Source organism: Rousettus aegyptiacus, unplaced genomic scaffold, assembly GCF_014176215.1.
Source record: "Rousettus aegyptiacus isolate mRouAeg1 unplaced genomic scaffold, mRouAeg1.p scaffold_m13_p_5, whole genome shotgun sequence".
Taxonomy (NCBI): domain Eukaryota; kingdom Metazoa; phylum Chordata; class Mammalia; order Chiroptera; family Pteropodidae; genus Rousettus; species Rousettus aegyptiacus.
This window is the reverse complement of record NW_023416308.1, coordinates 44,531,252-44,550,011: the sequence shown is the minus strand read 5'-3', so window position 1 is coordinate 44,550,011 and position 18,760 is coordinate 44,531,252. Positions and strand designations below refer to the sequence as shown.

At 52.7% G+C, this 18,760-nt stretch overlaps 1 protein-coding gene across 1 annotated transcript; it reads right to left on the bottom strand.

The window, feature by feature from the left end:
* Positions 1-4,381: 4,381 nt before the first annotated feature.
* Positions 4,382-17,395, bottom strand: DRD2 (dopamine receptor D2). Its single transcript, XM_016148990.2, has 7 exons — positions 16,788-17,395; positions 11,516-11,625; positions 10,381-10,517; positions 9,007-9,197; positions 7,981-8,067; positions 6,156-6,483; positions 4,382-4,966 (listed from the first exon to the last, which is right to left on the bottom strand). The coding sequence occupies exons 1-7, from the start codon at positions 17,109-17,111 to the stop codon at positions 4,773-4,775; spliced, it is 1,371 nt and encodes a 456-aa protein (XP_016004476.2). The 5' UTR covers positions 17,112-17,395; the 3' UTR covers positions 4,382-4,772.
* Positions 17,396-18,760: the final 1,365 nt, after the last annotated feature.

The following is an 18,760-nucleotide window of genomic DNA, read 5'->3' as shown; positions in this document are numbered from 1 at the left end:
ATATGTGTATGTTGGAGCTTTGCTCCTGCAAAGTCCCCAGCTCCTTTCCATGCCCCAAGTGGTGCCACTTCTCTCCCCTTGCTTGACCCCCATCCTTCGTTTTACCCACAGCATCTGCCCCGGAGGGGCCAAGGAGGCTGCCTCCCTTGCTCCAGCCTCACATACATCTCCAGGTCTCAGGACAGAAGCCAAGGGTGAAGTTGAAAGAAAGCACAAGCAAGTACAATGGTCCCGTAGCATTTCCTATGGCCTTGGAGCTGTCACAGCTCCACCCATGAGTAAAAGGCCTCTTCAGATGCCCTCCAGGCCAGGCCTTCTGCCCAGCAGTTCTCGAGCTGCTTATTTGCCAAGCAGTAGAAGCTGAATGGAAGAGGGAAGGGGTAAGCTGTTCTCACCAGATACCCTCTTCTCCTTGCTCCTCAGGACCCCAGAAAGCCAGAAAGAGGGTCTGTGCTCTCCCCACCAGCTTCCTGCTTCCCCAGAACCTCCTCCCCCAGAACTAGAGCCAGGGGCAGCTAGCTGGCAGGAGACACTCAGGCACAGGATGCCCAGACTCTGTCCTCCTATTACTGAAACCCCACTAAAAACAGCAGCCCTTGTCCCGTCTCCCACCTCCCCTCGCCCCCAACACACACACATACTCATTTGCTCTAGCAGCCAAAATGGTTGTCAGGCTATTCACAGGCACACTAAGGGCGGCATCCTAAAAGTCTAGTTCCAAATGTTTTTTCTTTCTCTCAGTCCCTTTTTAAAATCTCTGACCATATTAGCCTTTTCAAATTTTGTTCAGAGCTAGTCAGAAAACACATGGAATGGATAATATAAGACATATAGTCAGAAGACCCAGGTTCAAGGACAGCCCTGCCCCCACCAACCATCCTCTGTGTTAGAGAGGCTTCTCTTCTATAACAGGGGCTCAGATGGACTCACCCCTGAGGTAATGAGGATAGGAGATCATGTGGGGCAAGGCTCATCATGGCCCTGCAGAGATGGGAGCTAAGCCGCAGACACAGCCTGGGTCCTGGGGTGGGAGGGCAGGGAGCTGGTGGGGCACGGGCCTGGGCCATGCATCCCCAGGACAGGGGTGGTGTAAGAAGGAATCCCAGATAGGTGGGCACTGGAAATGCCCCCAAGGCAGTCCAGTCCTCGCTGTCCCTTGTAGGCAACTGCTTGCCCCTGTTCTAAGGCCACCAGGAAAGCAGGACCGGCGGTCCCTTGCTTCGGGGACTTCCTGCCCTGCCATTCAGGAAGTCCTCTGAGCAGTTTGCTTGACCTCACCAATCCCCTACCTACTTGTTCCAGGCCAAGGCACTCCGAGGCTGCTGCATCCCACGTCATCGCCGTCATCGGGGTAAATGGTGCCACGGAGCTGGGCAGTGCATGTCCGTGGCGGTCATCTCCGCACCCGGCCAGGGCTCTGCCATGGGGGATGTGGAGCTTTTACAGCTATCATGTGATTATTGGATTAATGCCTACCGTGCATCGAACTGAGAATCAGTGAAGCCAGGGATGGTGTCTACCGTCTTCACCATCTTATTCCCAGCACCTTGCTCCGGGCCTGGAGCACAATAGTCGCTCAATAAATGTTCACTAAGACAATGCCTGGGTGCATGAAGTAACAGTTTCTCCTGCATTACACACCTTCTCAATTCCCAGCCCGTGGGCAGCTGGGACTCCTCCAGAACCCCCTAGGGGAAGAATAAGGGCCTGAAGCTTTGAAATCTTGCAGTTACGTGCAGGACATCTAAGAGGACATACGCAAAGTGCCCAGCTGTGCCTGACCAGAAAGGCTCACTCCTTAAGCGGTGCTTCCTTGCTGTGCTCTGAAAGGGGGTGAGGGGAAGACTCCACATGCTGCATAGGTATATGAATGATCCTTTGATTAAAAGGCATTCTACAAGAAAGACAGGGAAAAGGAGAGAAAAGAGAAAATCAGAGGGCAGTAGCCTGCCCAGCCTCTGGCTCCCTCTCTCTGTCTTCCCTGTCAAGGCAAAGGGGCCACCGTCAGGCCCTCTTGGGAAAGAGCCAGAGCCTGGGCCGCCCCCTTCCACCTTGGTGTTCCTGGGCCCCGCACCCATTCCTTTGCCCCTGAAGTACCGAGGGGGGAGAGGGTGGAGCCCAGCCCTCCCCCTGCCCACTCTAGCTGTCAATCTGCTGTCTGGCAGAAAGACTTCAAGCTGCATGACAGCTGTGGGCAACTTTCCCCAGCCCCGCCTCCCGCCCATGCCTGCCCTCTTCCCCTCTCCTCCCTGCCGGAGCCCTTCCCAAACTGCTCTGAGTTCGCCTTCTCTCCCTCTCTCGCTCCTTTCCTCCTTTCTTCTTTCCTCTTTTCTTCTCTCTCTTCCTTTGTCGTCCCTTCCAATTTCCCACACCTGATTGACCTGTGTGACCTCATAAGATTTCCACCGATGAGGTGAGCTTTTAAGCTCTCATCCAGGTCGAGATCTTTCAATGTGGTGTGGTGTGGTGTGGTGTGGTGTGGTGTGGTGTGGTGTGGTGTGGTGTGGTGTGGTGTGGTGTGGTGTGGTGTGGTGTAGTGTGGTGGTGGTGGTGGTGTGTGTGTGCGCGTGCGCACGTGCGTGCTATGGTGTGGGTATCAGCAGCTCAGAAGTATCTGAGGTTGCTACCTCCCTTGAGGGTCTGGTGTCTTGCTCAGAAGGTGGTCACTGGGTTACTGACCCTCCTGAGCTAGACGAGGAGCCTGTTTTGCTCACCCTCTGAAATCAAGGTGCTCCTGGGGACAGGAGCCTGTCCTGGGGCTCAGGGCTACATTCAGGTTCAGGGAGAAGATCAAAGTCCATAATTAAATGTTCAGGGCAAGTTAAGTGCTCCAAACTTTGGTGCTAAAAATATTGTATTTAGTATGCAAATTATGCCCTGACATCTTCCCAGAGCCTGAGCCCGTGGGTGCTGGGACCTTGTTTGTCATCACTGCTGTTATTCTCAAGGCAGTAAGAATATTCCTCCTTCACTGGGTTGATTTATATTTCACTTTTAAAAAGCCAAATTTCTGTTGTTGGGTCAGTGCCAAGACGTGGCCCCAGAAGGTTGGGAGCTGTGACTGTCCCGGAGGCTGAGAGGAAGGAGGACGATCCAGATTACATCCTGCTGGGCCTCTCTGCCTCCCCAACCTGCCCTAGAGGAAGGGGGTCCTGAATGGTGCAGAAGACAAGGCAAGGGGCAGACACAGACACAGCATGGCCGGCACCTGTAAGGCTACCTTCTCCATGCAGCCTTCTCTGCCCTGGGAGGCAAGGGCTAAGGACTGGTCCTTCAGAGGTGCCGGGACCTGGAGAGGAGGAGGTGGGAACAGGGACAGCCTGGCTTCCCTCCAGTGGCCCCTGCTGCTCTGGCATGGGATTCCCATTGGAAATGTTCTCCCTTCCTTCTTAGTTGACAGCTGAGGGTCAGGGCCACCGGATAGCAGAATTGAGAATGGTCAAGGCAGCTTGGGAGGAGGAGACAGAGGATGGGGATGAGGGAAGAAACACATAGGCACACACATCTTCTTGGTCCTCCCGGAGCAGCTTCTTTGCTCCTTTCCCCCAACGCCCTGCCCACTCCGATGGGTGTGGCCAGGGTCTCCCCTTTCAGGAGGGCCTGCAGAAGGCCTCTCCAACACCATTCCCAGCACAGACAGAGGGCTGTGCTGCAGAGGACAAAGGTGGCGCTGCACCCTTCCACCAGCGGGATCTCGGACGCAACTCTTGTCAAAGTTTTATTAGTTTGGAGCGTGTGTAGTGATGTTACAGAGTCTGGGGCCCGGGGGCTCCCCCAAGCTTCAGCTTCCCCTCCTCCCTCAGGGCAGGGCCAGGCCTCTTAGCCACGGGCTCCTCTAAGGCGGAGGCAGTGGAAGGGAAGGGGAGGGGAGAAGAGGCAAGAGAAAGAGAAAAGGAAAATGGTTTTGCGGCATAGTGTGGTAGGAGGCAGCCCCCCCAAGAACCTCGAACACCCCAACCCAAGCCCCAGACATAGTCAAAAGCCGCCTTCCCCACCTGTTTCCAGGCTCACCTGACATATGCTAAGAGAAGGAGTATATACGAGTCCATCAGGAGGCAGCAGAGTGGACTTAGAGTTGGGGTTCCTCTCCCCACAGACCCTCCCGAGGACCCTCCCTCAGGGCGGAGCAGGTCAAGACCCACTGCTACAGGGAGTAGATGCTCCTGTTGGGCAGGAGAGGGAGCAGAGATTTTTGGCTTGGGCTTCCCTGGGGTTCATCCTGTGGTCTGGTATTTACATGGGTCTCCCCAGACTCAAGTTACCTGGGGCCTTGGCAAGAACTCTGGCTTCCCTGGTCTGGGCTTTATGGACTGTGAACTGTCTATTTCCCTCCCCACCCCTCACCCCCACCACCCATTCCTCCAGTACAAACCTGTGAAGACCAGGCCAAGCCCAATAGAGGTTGCAGCCTCTGAGCCCTGACTCTGGCCCCAGCAACCCCAGAGCCCCCAGAAAAAGGTGAGCGAAGGCGATTGCATCTTTGGTGCCAAGGGGAGGAGGCCTGGAAGTGGGATGGGGGCTCAGTGCACTGCCCCGAGCCACAGTGTCCAGCCCAAGGGCTGACACCGTGCCTGACTCTCTACACCACCCTGGCAGAGAGAGGGTGGTGGGCAGTGAGGGACGTGGTGCCAAGCTAACACTGCAGGGCCCACCGGGCAAAGGGGAGGCCGAGTCCACCCAGCGCCCTCCTGCCCACGGGTCGCAGGGACTGGGGCCAGGCCGGCCTGGGCAGGGGGGCGGGCAGCAGGCTGCTGTGCAGGTGGGCAGCAGGGTCAGCAGTGGAGGATCTTCATGAAGGCCTTGCGGAACTCGATGTTGAAGGTTGTGTAGATGATGGGGTTCACGGCGCTGTTGACATAGCCCAGCCACGTGAAGGCGCTGTACAGGACAGGTGGGATGTTGCAATCACAGTGAATGTTCAGGATGTGTGTGATGAAGAAGGGCAGCCAGCAGATGATGAACACGCCTGGTGGAGAGGGTGGCAGTCAGGCTGGCCCCGGGCCAGGGAGAAGCTAGACTGGGAAGGCACCCGGACTGTGAGCTGCAGACCCTGGCCCAAGCCTTGGAATATATGCTCTTAGCCAGACTGACGTCTGTCCCACCCATCCTGCCGAACTCAGAGCTACCAGCTAGGGCAGGACCCTTGGTATGGAGGTATTGTGTGCACGGAGTGGCCCACAGGTACACTGGGGTTCCCTGGGGATGGACAGGTGCCCGGGAAGGGCAGGGCCGCACAACAGAGAGAGACCCTGTGGACTGGTGCAGAGGGCCTGGCTTGATCCCTGCTCTGTCGCTCCCGGCCAGATGATCAGCAGTCTGCCCCTCAGCCTGCTGCGACAGTGTGCGCTCATGTGTAAAACGAAGATAGTTATCCCTGCCCCACTCACGTCACAGGACAGTCGAGAGGTCAGAGGGGATGGCAGCTGAGGGGGGCGTCACACACTACTACCCTGGGCACCTCATGGGAGACAGGTGGCATCCGTCCCTCCTGGTCCCAACCGCCCGTGTCAGTTCCGCTCTTGATTCTTGACGTCTTGTCTGGTTCTCCAGGTGACTTTTATCGGAAAGCCTGGCTCGCCGACAGACCCGTCCCTCTCTCACAGTGTCGGTCCCACAAGGCCTTAGTTGAGCTCGAGCGAGCTGAATTTCTCAATTCCTCAACAATAATAATATTGGCAAAGACCATAACCATAACACTCACCTGCGTGTTTAGCAGTTTATAAAACGCTTTCACCACCATCTATCATTTGGTGACCACAACAATCCTGAGTCGTGGCCTACTCCACTGACGGCACTAAAGAGAAAAAGGGACTTGCCCATGGTTATGAGGCTCCGGGGGGTCATTATGGTATTATGGTAGACTGGTCAGGTCACAGATTCTGGAGTCGGACTGCCCAAGTTTAAATCATGAGTCCTCCATGGTCAAGCTATAGGACCACTCTAAACCCCAGCTGCCCCATCTGTAAACTAAGCATAATTATAGGATCTACCTAATAGCGTTCATCAATGGGCTTGACCTGGGCCTGAGAAAGTGCCAGTCTCATGACCCATCAGCTATGGTTAAGAAGCAGGTAATGGAAGCTGCAGTGAAGGGTCCTTCCCTCAGCCAGGACTGGATAGAGCTGGGCTGCGGCTAGCAGCCAGGGCCGACTCACCGAGGACGATGGCGAGCATCTGGGTGGCTTTCTTCTCCTTCTGCTGAGAGAGCTTTCTGCGGCTCAGGGTCTTGAGCGAGGTCCGGGTTTTGCCATTGGGCATGGACTGGATCTCGAAGATCTTGGCAATCTTGGGGTGGTCTTTGGCATGCCCATTCTTCTCGGGTTTGGCGGGGCTGTCGGGAGTGCTGTGGAGGCCGTGGTGGGATGGGTCGGGGAGGGTCAGCTGGTGGTGGCTAGGTGGGATGGGGCTGTACCGGGTCCTCTCAGGTGGGCTGGTGCTGGAGAGCATCTCCATCTCTAGCTCCTGGGCTCGGCGGGCAGCCTCCTGCATGAGGCAGAGACCTCTGGGTAAAGCCAGTCAAGTTCTCAGGCCTCAGGCACCCAGCCTCACCTGGCCTATCTGGCCACACCCAGCCCTTCCCTATCCCCCTCTTCAGACTCCTGAAAATGCCATAGGTCACTACGCCAGAGAGGCAAGGAGGATGATCACTGGGAGGCAGGGACTGGCTGGATATAGGACCCAGGACCCACGGTAGTCCCTGCCTGCAGGGTCATCCCAGGCCTCCTTCCCAGAGCAATCCTTCAGCAGCCTCAGTAACCCCACAACCATTTTGTGGGGGCTCACTGCCCAAGCACTTCTCTTTTATTAACTGAACAACATTTATTGAGTGCCAGGCGCCAAGCTGGCTGCTGGGGATAACTTGCTGATTGACATTCAGTGCCCGATTGATGTTCAGTGCCTGCCTCCAGGAGCTCATGCTCTAACTGCATACAGGGCACCCCTGTTCTTCCTGCCAGGCTGACCCGAAGCACCTACCGTTTCTCCTAGTAGACTGATCCAAGTGCCAAATGTCCCTCGGTCCCCACATTTTCCTGGCAGGGCTGATCGGGAGGGCCATGCCCTTGTTCCAGGCCTCTAGGTCTCAGCCTGAGCTGCCGAAGTCCAGCCTCACCATATGCCCAGGTGATATAACTGGGATGCTACTTCGGCCCCAATCCTGAGTCCCTGCTTTGGCACCTATCTCAAATACAACTCATTTGAGCCCCACCCTTGCTGTGCAGGTGAACGGGGAGGACCCGGTTTCTTGAGGACACCTGAGCTGGAGTTCACGTGTGGCCCTGGGTGGGTTTCCTGGCCCACCCAGGGGATGGGACACCTGCTGCCTGGACCCCGATGCTGCTACCACTGGGTAAAGCCCAGGGTCTGCTGTGCTTCTGCATCTCTGGGCTCTACATAGAGGCCGCGCTTCACTGCCAGCCCTGTGGCTGCTCTGCTCCCTCCGCTCCCGGCACCCAGCCTCCAGACCCTGAACCTGCCTGTCGTAAGGCAGCCCAGGGGAAGCACGGCAGAGACGTGGATTTCAGAGTTGAATAAGTCTAGGCTCACTGACTAACAGTTTAGCCTTAGATAAGTTACCCAACCTCTCTGAGCCTCTGTTTCCTCTTCCGTAAAGTGAAGATCGATTAAGACTTACCTCCCAGGGTTGCTCTTAGGATTTGATGAGAAAATATGAACATGGGAGGTATTTAATTAATGGTAATGGCCATTCTAATTATTTTTATCATGTTATCATGGCCAAGTTCTTTCTCCCAAGCATTCTCTTGTGCTAGCGTCACCTTGCTGTGTCTTGCGTAATCAAGCTTTCTGCCCCATGCCTGTTATGAGCTGTGCATGCTGAGTCTGGCCTCAGCTGAGGCAAAGTGGGGATCCCAGGACGTGCTTCTCCCTTTGACCAGCCAACGAGGTCTCTGAGAATCATGGGAGGTGGGTTTCCCTAAGGTCAGAAAGACCTGGCTCTGTGTCCCTGGCCTGAACACTTACCACTCTTCGCCTGTTCACTGGGAAACTGCCATTAGACTTCATGATAACGGTGCAGAGTTTCATGTCCTCGGGGTGAGTGCAGCTGCCCTGTGGAGGGAGCCAGCACACTGGTCACAATGGGGAGTAGAATGGGGACAGAAACCCAGTGTGGGGGAGTCAGGTTGGACATAGGGACTCGGAGAGGGCAGAGAATAGGAGGGCGGGGCCCTGAGGAGCCAATCACAGCAAGGGAGGTCAGTACTGTGATGAGAACAGGTAGGCAGGACGAGGGCCAAACGGGCCTTGACTTTTATGGAGCACTTGCTAAGCATCTGGCACCATGCTAGGCATGCTCACATCCCTCTCACATAGAATCCTCGAGACCGCCCTGTGGGGTCGGTACCATTATTCCCATTTAACAAATGAGAAAACTGAGGCTCAGAGAAGTTAAGCAAGTTGCCCAAGGTCACTCGGCAAAAAGTGGTGGCAGCAGGATTTGAACCTGGTGTGTCTAACCCCACAGCTCTTGTTCTTTCTGCGCCCACATACTGTCTTCCTCAGGGGAAACTAAGCACAGCAGAGAATTCGTAAGACGTGAGGGGGGTGATGAGAGAAGCGCAGAGGAGGGAAGTAGGAAAGAGCAGGGGAGGAAGGAAGAGGTGTGCGCAGAGGGGAGGACGGCGCGTGCGAGCAGCAAAGGAGAGGGATGGAGGCATCAGTGGGAGGGAAAGGGGGACAGAGGGGCCAGACTGAGGAAAGGAGAGGCGAGATACCCAGAAGGGTGCCACGGACCGCTGCATTCCGACAAAGATCCCCAAGCAAAGACTCCTCCCAGGTCTTCTCCACCACCGTGCCCTCCTCCCACTCCTGGAGATTCGAATCGCTCCCCCGAGGTCCAGGCCTTCGGAACCTGCCCTTCCCAGCTCCTCGGAGCTCCCCCAGCCTGGAACCCCTCCTGCTGTGGTGTCCCGGACTCCCACTGAGCACAGGATGAGTCCCCCTGGTATGGTTAGGTGGGGTCACTGGTGGGGAGGGGCATCTCAGGACCTTGAGTGGGGCCCTCAGGTTGGCCCTGAAAGCCCGGCTGCTGCGCTTGGTGTTGACCCGCTTCCGGCGCCTCCGCAGGACGATGTAGATTTTGATGTAGACCAGCAGCGTGACGATGAAGGGCACGTAGAAGGAGACTACGGAGGAGTAGACCACGAAGGCAGGGTTGGCGATGATGCACTCGCTCTGCTCTGGAGGAGAGAGAGCCCCAGGCGGGCGAGTCAGCACCATGCTGTGGAGGCTTTATCTCCTTCATAGGATGAGGAGCAAGGTTACAAAGACTATACCAGATGTCTAAGTTTGCCTGGAAATGTTAAATGCAAATAAATGCACAGCATAAATCAGAGTGTTAAAAACACAACTGTGAGCAAAAAGCTAAGCTGTGACTGACTGCTTCCAAGTTTTTCCATTAATATACCCTTGTTACTTCGTTGTTACTTCTGTCATCTATGAGCATATAAGTGGAGCCAGGGTTTTGGAAAAAATGTACAAAAAAATTGTTTTAATATAGTAAGCCATTATTTTAGCCTTTCCTATGTATTGGGGCAAGGTCTACCACCCTTTAGTTTTAGGAACAAGATCACTGGGTCCTGTTTGCTGAACTCATTTGTGCTCCACTGTGTTTCCAAGCTCCCTTCCTGGTCTAACAGATGTCTGTCCTCTGTCTCAGGACCCTGCCTTTCCAGGTTAATCTGAGCATATTTAGGACTTTTCCCACCTCTTAGAATTCCCACAGGAGTTAGACTGTGTACCACACACTTCCACAGCTGCGCTGTGTCCTATCGTCCTGTAACCGTCTCCAGAAGTGACCTGCACTGCTCTCGCCTCCCCAGTGGCAGTTCAGGATGGCATCTGCTCTGTCTAAGACACTCCAATTTAATTGCCTGGCACGGGACAGTCCTCAGTGCAATAGCCTTCTACTTCTTTCTGCCTTTTCTGCCCCAGGTGGCTGAGACCTGGCTGGGGCTCAGCCGGCCGTAGGGTTGCAGTCTCATTACACAAATACCATTGTCGGGGATGACAGATGCTCAGTATCCTCCCCCCATGTGTCTGTACATATGCGCACATATGCAGTTCGTGAGACTGTCTGGCCTGCTTCACTCTAATAAACAAAGTCAAAAATGGCCAGACATCCTCCTAAATCATTATCCCCACTCCTCATCCAATTCCATTGTGCCCCAGGCCATTGGTTCTCTCTGACTCAGCCAGGTACAACACGGACTCCGGCTTGGCCCAGGAGACCCAGCCTGGCCTCAGTCAGGGGTGACGAACAGGCCCCCAGTGTCCCCACATCACCTCTGCACCAGGGGCTCAGCCCCCTCAGGGTCCTGCACAAAGGCCAGCTGAGCTCCCGCAGATGGAGGCAGAGCTCACCTGTGTGGTTGAGTCCAAAGAGCAGGGGGCAGGAGATGGTGAAGGATAAGACCCAGACGATGGCGATCATAACAGTGACTCGGCGTTTGGAGCTGTAGCGTGTGTTGTAGAGCATGGGCATGGCCACAGCTGTGTACCTGCAAAGGCACAGGATGGAGGGACCCCTCACTCCACGACATGCACACACAAGGGACACCCCTCTCCTTGGGGATGGACAGTTGGTCCACCTCCACGAAGCCCGCTGACCCCTGACTCAGAGAGTGAAGACAGTTGGTACTTCCTAATTAACTGCTTAATGACAGACTGGCCACCATTTAATTTTGGACCATATCTATTACTCTAGTCTCCCTCCTTGGATTCTAGGCTTTGTAAGGGGCCAATGCTTGGGTGTTTGTGCCTTTGAAACTGCACCCACTAAACCTGTGCTGGGCCTCCAAAAGATGAGAGTGTTTGTTAATAGGTTGGTAACCAGGCCACTCAGAGCAAGGCTTAAGCCCCATTTAGCAGAAACTAAAAAGCAATGGCAATTGTGTACAATCTTTTATGTTTCTCTACCCAGCACTTCTCATACATTTGCTTGTCTTGTCTTCTAAGAATCCTTCAAAGGGTGTAGGGCCAGGGCCTACTGTGTGTACAAATTAGTGTGTCTCCAAGGATGTTGATTAGCAAGGCGAACACAGCCTGGGACTCTTTGACCATGTGCCCTGTGCTGGACATAAAATGGATAGTCAGACACTATAGCTTCATGTGGGCAAATGTCATCATCCTTGGCCTCAAGACAATGAAACTAGGGTACCCAGAACTTTCATAATCTATCCAAGGTCACCTGAATAGGGTATGATAGAGCTAAGGCTTCGGTCAAAATCAAGTGCATTCTCCTCTATATTAGTCACCATCTGGGTATTCTTGGTAGCATCACTGTAAGATGGTACTCTCCCAGGCAGCACACATGAACCCACACATATGCACATGCATACACATACACACACATGCACACATGCACACATGCACACAAAAACACAGGCACACAGCCAGCCACAAAGCAGCATAGGCAGAGCCTGACAGGGAAGTTAGAAGTAGGGCGGCCCAAGAAATGAATGGCCTGGGTCACCTATCCCGCCCTGGCTGAGCTTACCTGTCGATGCTGATGGCACACAGGTTCAGGATGCTTGCTGTGCACATCATGACGTCCAGAGTGACAAAGATGTCACAGTGAATCCTGCTGAATTTCCACTCACCCACCACCTGGGGACAAAGCAACGTAATAGGCAGACATCAGAGGGAGAGATTAGCTTTGGCCTCGTAACTCAGCTCTCCTGGAGCGGATCAGGACACAGGCTCAGATGGCAGCCATGGGGGTCTTGTGGGTCTCTGGCTGGGGTCTGGGGGAGAATAGAGGCAGCAATGGGGAGGCATGCCCATGGGTATCTGAGGCCCTCACCCCTGACCCCCTCTCCTCCTAGAGACACATATGGCCACCTTGTGCCAAGAACTGTGCAAGAATAAAGATGACCAACTTATACTGAGCACCTCAACTTTGAACCTTCATCTGTAAGGCATTTCTGTGATCGCCTTGAGACCCGTATTTACCAATGAGGAAACTGAGCCTCAGAGAAGTGCAGTGACTTGCCCAAGGCTTTTCAGCTCAGCTTCTTGGCTCCCCCAGAAACCTGGACCTTCCCTGGTCCAGGTTTCTGGGGGAGCCAAGCAGCTCCTTCAGAGCCCAGCATGGTGTGTGGCACAGGGTCGGGGCCCCATAAGCATCTGTTAAGAACAATGGTGAAGACGATGACCCTATGAAACAAGAAGGACATATGGTATACCTTGGTATCCCTGGAGAATGAAAGAGGAAAAGTCTGGGCTAGGGCTTAGGAACCCCCAGAATGGGGAGGGAGCTGTGATGATATAGCCCTGGTATGACAAGACATGAAGAGTCCAGCTTCAGGCAGGAGCATTTTGCAACCTCCCCCTCCATCACACACACTCATACATATCCCCTTACACACACACACACACACACACACACACACACACACACACACAGTCTCATGCCCCCAGTGCACATCCACCACCCACACCTCTCATTTACACACGGACACACGCATTCATACAGCAGACTGGCCCTGGCAACTTTGGAAGTTTGGAGCAGCCCCACCCCTGAGCACGGAGTCAGGACAGCAAGAGACACCTTGGCCTCCACCAGTAGGAGAGAAAAGAAGCAGGAAAGCCACCTGTCACAGAGGGCAAGCAGCAGGCCTAACGATAACATTGTTCATTCTCAGCGCTGCCCTTTTTTCTGCTCCCAGGCATAAAACCAAATGTTGGCATTTAAGCTCAGTGACGGGCACTGCAGCTGCTGTTGTCAAGTGTAGAGGAAATGGCAGCTTCTCCTGGAAGACAGGAAGCTTCTCATGTGGCGCTGCCTCCTCTGGAACTCCTGGGGGGGCCCGGATGAGGGCCCCTCCCATGTCACAGCAGAGCTCTCCCCGTGCCTCAGTGCAGCCCTGACCAGGCGGGCAAGAGCTGGATGTTCTGGGGGTGTGGGACAGAGGAGGTTGGGGAGGGGAATGGAATGGCTTCCCTGGCGTAAACAGAGTCTACCTTTTGGCACCACTGAGCGGGCCTCAGGCCTACCTGCTCCACTCCCCACCTTGAAGCCCCTCCTAGGTGAGTATTTCAGAGTTGCCTTCATGTCCCTGGGGATCTAAGTCTGAGACACCAGGGCACCCTTCTCTATCTTTCTCTCTTGCCTTTCTTCTTTCTCACAGACACTTTGTGTGTGCTGGGCTTTGTCCTAGACCCCAGGGTGCAGTGGTGAGCAGGACTGGCAAGGGAGCTTCAATCCCCTCCCCCAAAGGTCTTTCTGGAGCCAGAAGAAGGGCAGGCTTTCCTCCATGGCCCCGGGAACTGGTCTAGAACACAGTCAGGGGCAGCTGAATCAGAGACTCTATAAAATGCGTTGACAGCCACTCTTTCTAGAACACCTGCTGTGGGCATGTACTTTATCTCATTCATTGTTCTTAAAGCTTGTGCTAGAGGGATCGCTTATCTGTCATGGAGGAGGGAACTAAAGCTCAGAGAGTTCACCCAGGTAGGCGGCAGCAGGGCTAGAATCTGAAGCAAGTTCTTGGGTAGAACAGCCTGTGCTCTCATCTAAGCTGTCTCGGGAAGGACCATCAAGCTTGTCAAAAAAGATGATTATGTAAAAGGTACTAAATAAACAGAAGGCGTGAAAGGAGAGGTTATAATTGCAAGGGTGGACAAACGGGCTCAGAGAGGAAAATGGACTTGCCAAGATCACCTGGCGTTTCAGTAGCAGAAGAAGGACCAGACACTAGGTTTTCTCTGCGTTTTTGGACACCATTCATTGACATTATTGCTCACATGAAACTGAGACCTACAGTATGGGCCTTGAACTGGCTCGGCTAAACCCTAACAATAACTAGCATGTATTAAGCATTTACTGTCAGACACTGTTTCAAACACTTCACACTCATATCTATGGAATGTGACAGCAAACCTCCGAGGCTAATGACATGGCTGCCACACCTCGAAACCTCCACCCATCTTTACCCTCCCTGCTCAGTAGCTTTGCACACTTTTTTTTCTCTGCCTGGAGTGTGTGTGCCTTGCTCCCTCCCCTGGATAATTCTTCTAAAAGTATCACTTCTTCCTGCAAGGCTTCCTGGTCCCCACATGCCAAGGCACACACTCCTCCCCATGGTGTTCCCGCATCCCCTGTGGGGGCGGCTCCATTGTCACTTCTATCGGATTGTACTGTAACAGTCCTATCAGTCTCCTCATCAACGGCAGGCAGTGCTTTAGACCTCAAGGAAGGGGCAGGACGTAGAAATGTTCAATACATGTCGAATGAGTGAATAAATAACTCTGCGATCTTAGTCTGTTCACTTCTCAATCTCATTGGCTCATCCGGAAAATGCACACAGTAAACCCTCCCCTCAAAGAATTATGAAGCCCAAATGGCATGGCACAGGCCCACAGGTGGCCCTGGCTCTCCTCTCTCAGAAGCTTCTCCAGATGCAAAGTGGTAGAGCCAGGAAATGAGCCCAGTCGTCCCACTCCAAAACCAGCGCGCTTTCCATATACTGAGCAAAATAAATAACACACATCTATCCAGTCTCACACTAGACAGGTGCTGACATGGCAGGCTCTCAGAGGCATTTAGCATCGCTGGCCATGGAACAGGATGGAAAATTCTGGACAACGGGTGTCTCTTGGACAGGGTACAGTATGTGGTTGTGAGGATACTCTGAAAGCATGGTGTGAAAGGGTAAGACTCCACTTAGGACATTCTCTAGGGACGATAAATAGCTGAGACAATGCCCTGCAAGTAACGCTTGCTGTCTAGCTCTTGTTTTGGTAGGAGAGTTTGAGCATTGCCCTCAGAGCCGCCATTCTCTACCCTGTCCTCTGAAACACTAAACTTTCCCTTTTAAATAATGGTGAACAGGTATGTTTAAAATATTTATTTGAAAGACATGCAGATTTCTAGGAGCCCCAGTACAGCCCGTGTACAGATTTGGCCCTCCCCCAGAGTATCTGGGTGGGGCGGAAGGTCTGGAAGAACCCATGCCCAGAGTCCTGGGCAGAACACACCCTCTCTGGGAAGAAGGTGCCTCTTCACCTGGTTTGGAGAGGGTCCTCTCTCTGTGGAAAGGTGCTGGATATCATGGTAATCTTAATCTTCAAGACCATTGTCATGGCTGATTTTTACATAGTGCTTATTGTGTACCCAGAGCCATTCTAAGCACTTTTCATACATTAATTCATTTGATTCTCAAACAATGCTACAAGATAAATACTATTATTATCTTTATTATGTAGATAAAGAAACTGAGGCACAGAGAGAGTGTTTGCTCTGCCATTCGCCCCTCATTTGTCTCTAATGATCTGAGGCCTCCAGCCTTCCCTAGAAAGTGAGCAGGAGCGGGCAGGCTTAAGAATTCAGAAGGAGCTCCTAGGGAGAGGGCCTGAGATGGATGTGGGACGGACAGAGTCTATGGGCCCCCGTACACGTGGCAGTCGTGGAGAAATTGGACCCCTGGCCTGCGGCGCCTGTATGTTTTCATGTTCTTTTGTATCTATTGTTGCTTTCCTTTTGGTTCTTCCTTAACATTTCGTCAGGTCATTTTGAAATCTCCAGCCTGTTTAGGCTGTGCTAAAGGAAACCAAGGGAGTGATGGCCCAGAGCTCCCCGTGGATTAGCGTGGTGCTCACAACAGGAAGCACGGGCTGCCCCTCGGGACATGGAGACAGGGAGCAGCGCCACTTTCGACCAGTCTGCCCTCCCCACCTCAGCTTCTTCTCCTAGACGTCTCCTCTGTTCATGTTTTCTTTTAAAAGAAGTATTGTCTCATGGCACAGGTAAATTCTTCTCACCCAGGGCAAGAAGCTAATGGTTCTGTGATCTTAGCGACCTGGCATTGGGTCTTTCCTGAATGCCCAGTCAGCTTCCCATGCACCCAGACTCCACCCCAGAATCCTGGGCAAAGAAAGGGGCAGAATCCAGCCTGTGCCCACCCACATCTCCCTGACCCTCCCACCTCTGTCTGCCAGCTCTGAAAATCATCTGCCTGGAGACGGGTCCACTTAGGGATTTCTCTGTCAGAAGATTCTCCCTTTGCTAAGTGGTCTCAGTGCAGACAGGCGACTTCTCAAAGCTTCTTTTTCCTCTTCTGAATCTATGTCTGCAAAATGCCTGGCATGGTACCTGGACCGTAGCAAGGGCTGCCTACTCGCTATTCTGAGGCACAAAGCTGGGCTCTGTCCTGGGCCAGGCAATGGTGACTATATGGACCTTCCTGAGGAAAGGACCACAGCACAATTCACAGAGGCAGCTACTTGGAGGTCCTAGACACAGGCAGTAGAACAAACTGAGGAAGAAGGAAGGAAGAAAGAGAGCACAGAGCAGCAGTCCCCATTTTTGAAGTAAGGAGAGAGGAACGCCGAGTATGGGCCTGGAGGCAGGCACGTTTCCTGTCCTTGGGGGTCCTCATCAATTATTCCCATTTCCAGCAGGACCTAATGAATGAACTCTGAGTCCAGACAGAGTCCCAGCTTAAACCTGCCCACTGTGTGATGCTGGAGAGGTCACCTAGCTACTGTGAAGTGTCTCTCAGGGCTGCTGTGAGGACACTATAGGAAAATGCTATGTATAATGGACTTAACACGAGGCCCAGCACTTAGTAAGCACTCTAAAGCCGGCAGTTGAGATCGTTAGAGAGACAACCTGCCTATTTAGTAAGGAGAAAAACTGAGCCCAGAGTGGAGGCAGAGACCACCCAGAAAAGCATCGGCAGCTTGTTGGTAGAAACTAGTGAGGACCTGGACTTCAGCACAGTGTCCTCTCAGAGAAGGTACGAGAGCAAGGTGGGGCCCAGACCTACCTCCAGGTAGACAACCCACGGCATGACGAGCGTGGCAACGAGGAGGTCAGCCACGGCGAGGCTGACGATCAGGTAGTTGGTGGTGGTCTGCAGCGCCTTCTCACGGGACACGGCCATGCACACCAGCACGTTGCCAAAGACGATGATGAAGATGAGCAGCGTGAGCAGCATGGCGTAGTAGTTGTAGTGCGGCCTGCCGGCCTTTCCTTCGGACCCATTGAAGGGCCGGCTCCAGTTCTGGCCCTCCAGATCATCATCATACCAGGACAGGTTCAGTGGATCCATCAGGGCAGTGGGGCCACAGGGTGGCCAGGCTCTGGCCATGAGAAATGGACACAGGGAGTGAGCAGAGGAACCTTCCAGAGCATGCCACCTCCCACAAAGGAGTCTGGTGCTAAAACTGACCACCGGAAGTTAATAGAGAGAATTCTCCAGCTTCGGGAATTTTATATCTGACAATTTTCTTAAAACTGGGGCCACTGCCACTATTTTGCTAGCAAGATCTTGCTGATGGTAAAATAAATGAGCAAGTATAATTTTTTAAGTATAATAAAATAAACGAGCTTGAAAAGAACTGATCATTCACTAATTCATTTATTCCACAAACATTTATTAAGCATGTACCACATGCTTAAGTTAGCGAGGAGTTCTAGCTTCTAATGGTAGGAAAAGAAATATGCATTCATTCATTCTTGATTCTACAAATGTTTATTGAACATTGTCCTATATAGTGCTAAAAACATAGGCAGAAACTAGATATTCATAGTTCTCCAGCTCACGACCTAAAATAAATAATAATTAATCAAGCAATTAAATCTGTGAGTGGTAGGCACTCGGAAATGAAATGGGGGGAGAGACACATAACCTAGTTTAAGGATTCACTGAAGGCTTTCCAGAGGAAAGATGTGTAGGAATTATCTAGGAAAAGAGTTAGGAGCCAGGGGAGGGGTCTAGACATAAGAATCAGCATGTGTAAAAGACAGAGCTAGAGAGTACGTGCCATGGAGGAGGGCTAGAGAGAGATTCGGGAGAGCTGAAGGGACTTGACATGAATTAAACTGGGGAGGCTGCAATAGGTGAGATCATAGAGGGCTTTATAAGTCATACCAAGTGTTTAAACTTGACCCTAATGGTGGCAAGAACATGATCAGATATGCCTTTCGGAGGAAAGATTCTGACTGTTGTATGGAGAATGGAAGGTGAGGCCAAGCGAGGTAGCAGGACACCAGCTGGGAGGCTGTTGCAGGATCCCCAGAAAGAGATGACGAGGTCTGCACATGTGCACTGAGAGCCCTGAGGAAGGGGCATCTCATGCCAGGGGGAGGAGACATCCTGGAAGAGCCATCATCTGAGATGGCGTAGGAGGAGGAGTTAGCCAGGCAACTGCGTGGGGCCAGATGTCCAGCTAGAGAGAACACAACACAGTCCCAAACAGCAAAGAATTTCATTCGGCTAAAAGTATAGAGCTGTAATTCAAGTGCGAGATGCTGAACACCTGAATAAGGGTAGTGGGAACAAGAATGGAGAATAGTGCTCAGAATCAGTATCTAGCCTGGAATTTGGTCACTGGATAGATATGGGGTTGGAGTGGGGTTGGGGGCAAGGAGAGAGAGGAGTTGTTGAGGATAATTCTGCATCAGTTTCTGGGGGGCTGGTGGTGCTGCCCACTGAAAAAAGGGAATGAGGGGCTCAGAAGCAGACTCGAGAGACACTGATGAGCTTGACAGCCTGTGTTTTGGTTGTGATTGAAACATAATGTGCGTATAATAAAGTTGGTTTTCTTCCTAACGAAAGTGTTCCTTTTCACACAATGGAATTAAATTTATCAGTATTTCAAGGCATTCCACACAAAGCACCATAAATTTTAGGTGCTATGGTACCCAAATGAATTTGAAATCCACCAATATATGCCATTCTGGGTGAACACGGTATCATGTTCAAGTCAGGGTAGAGGGTACAGCAGCCATAATGGG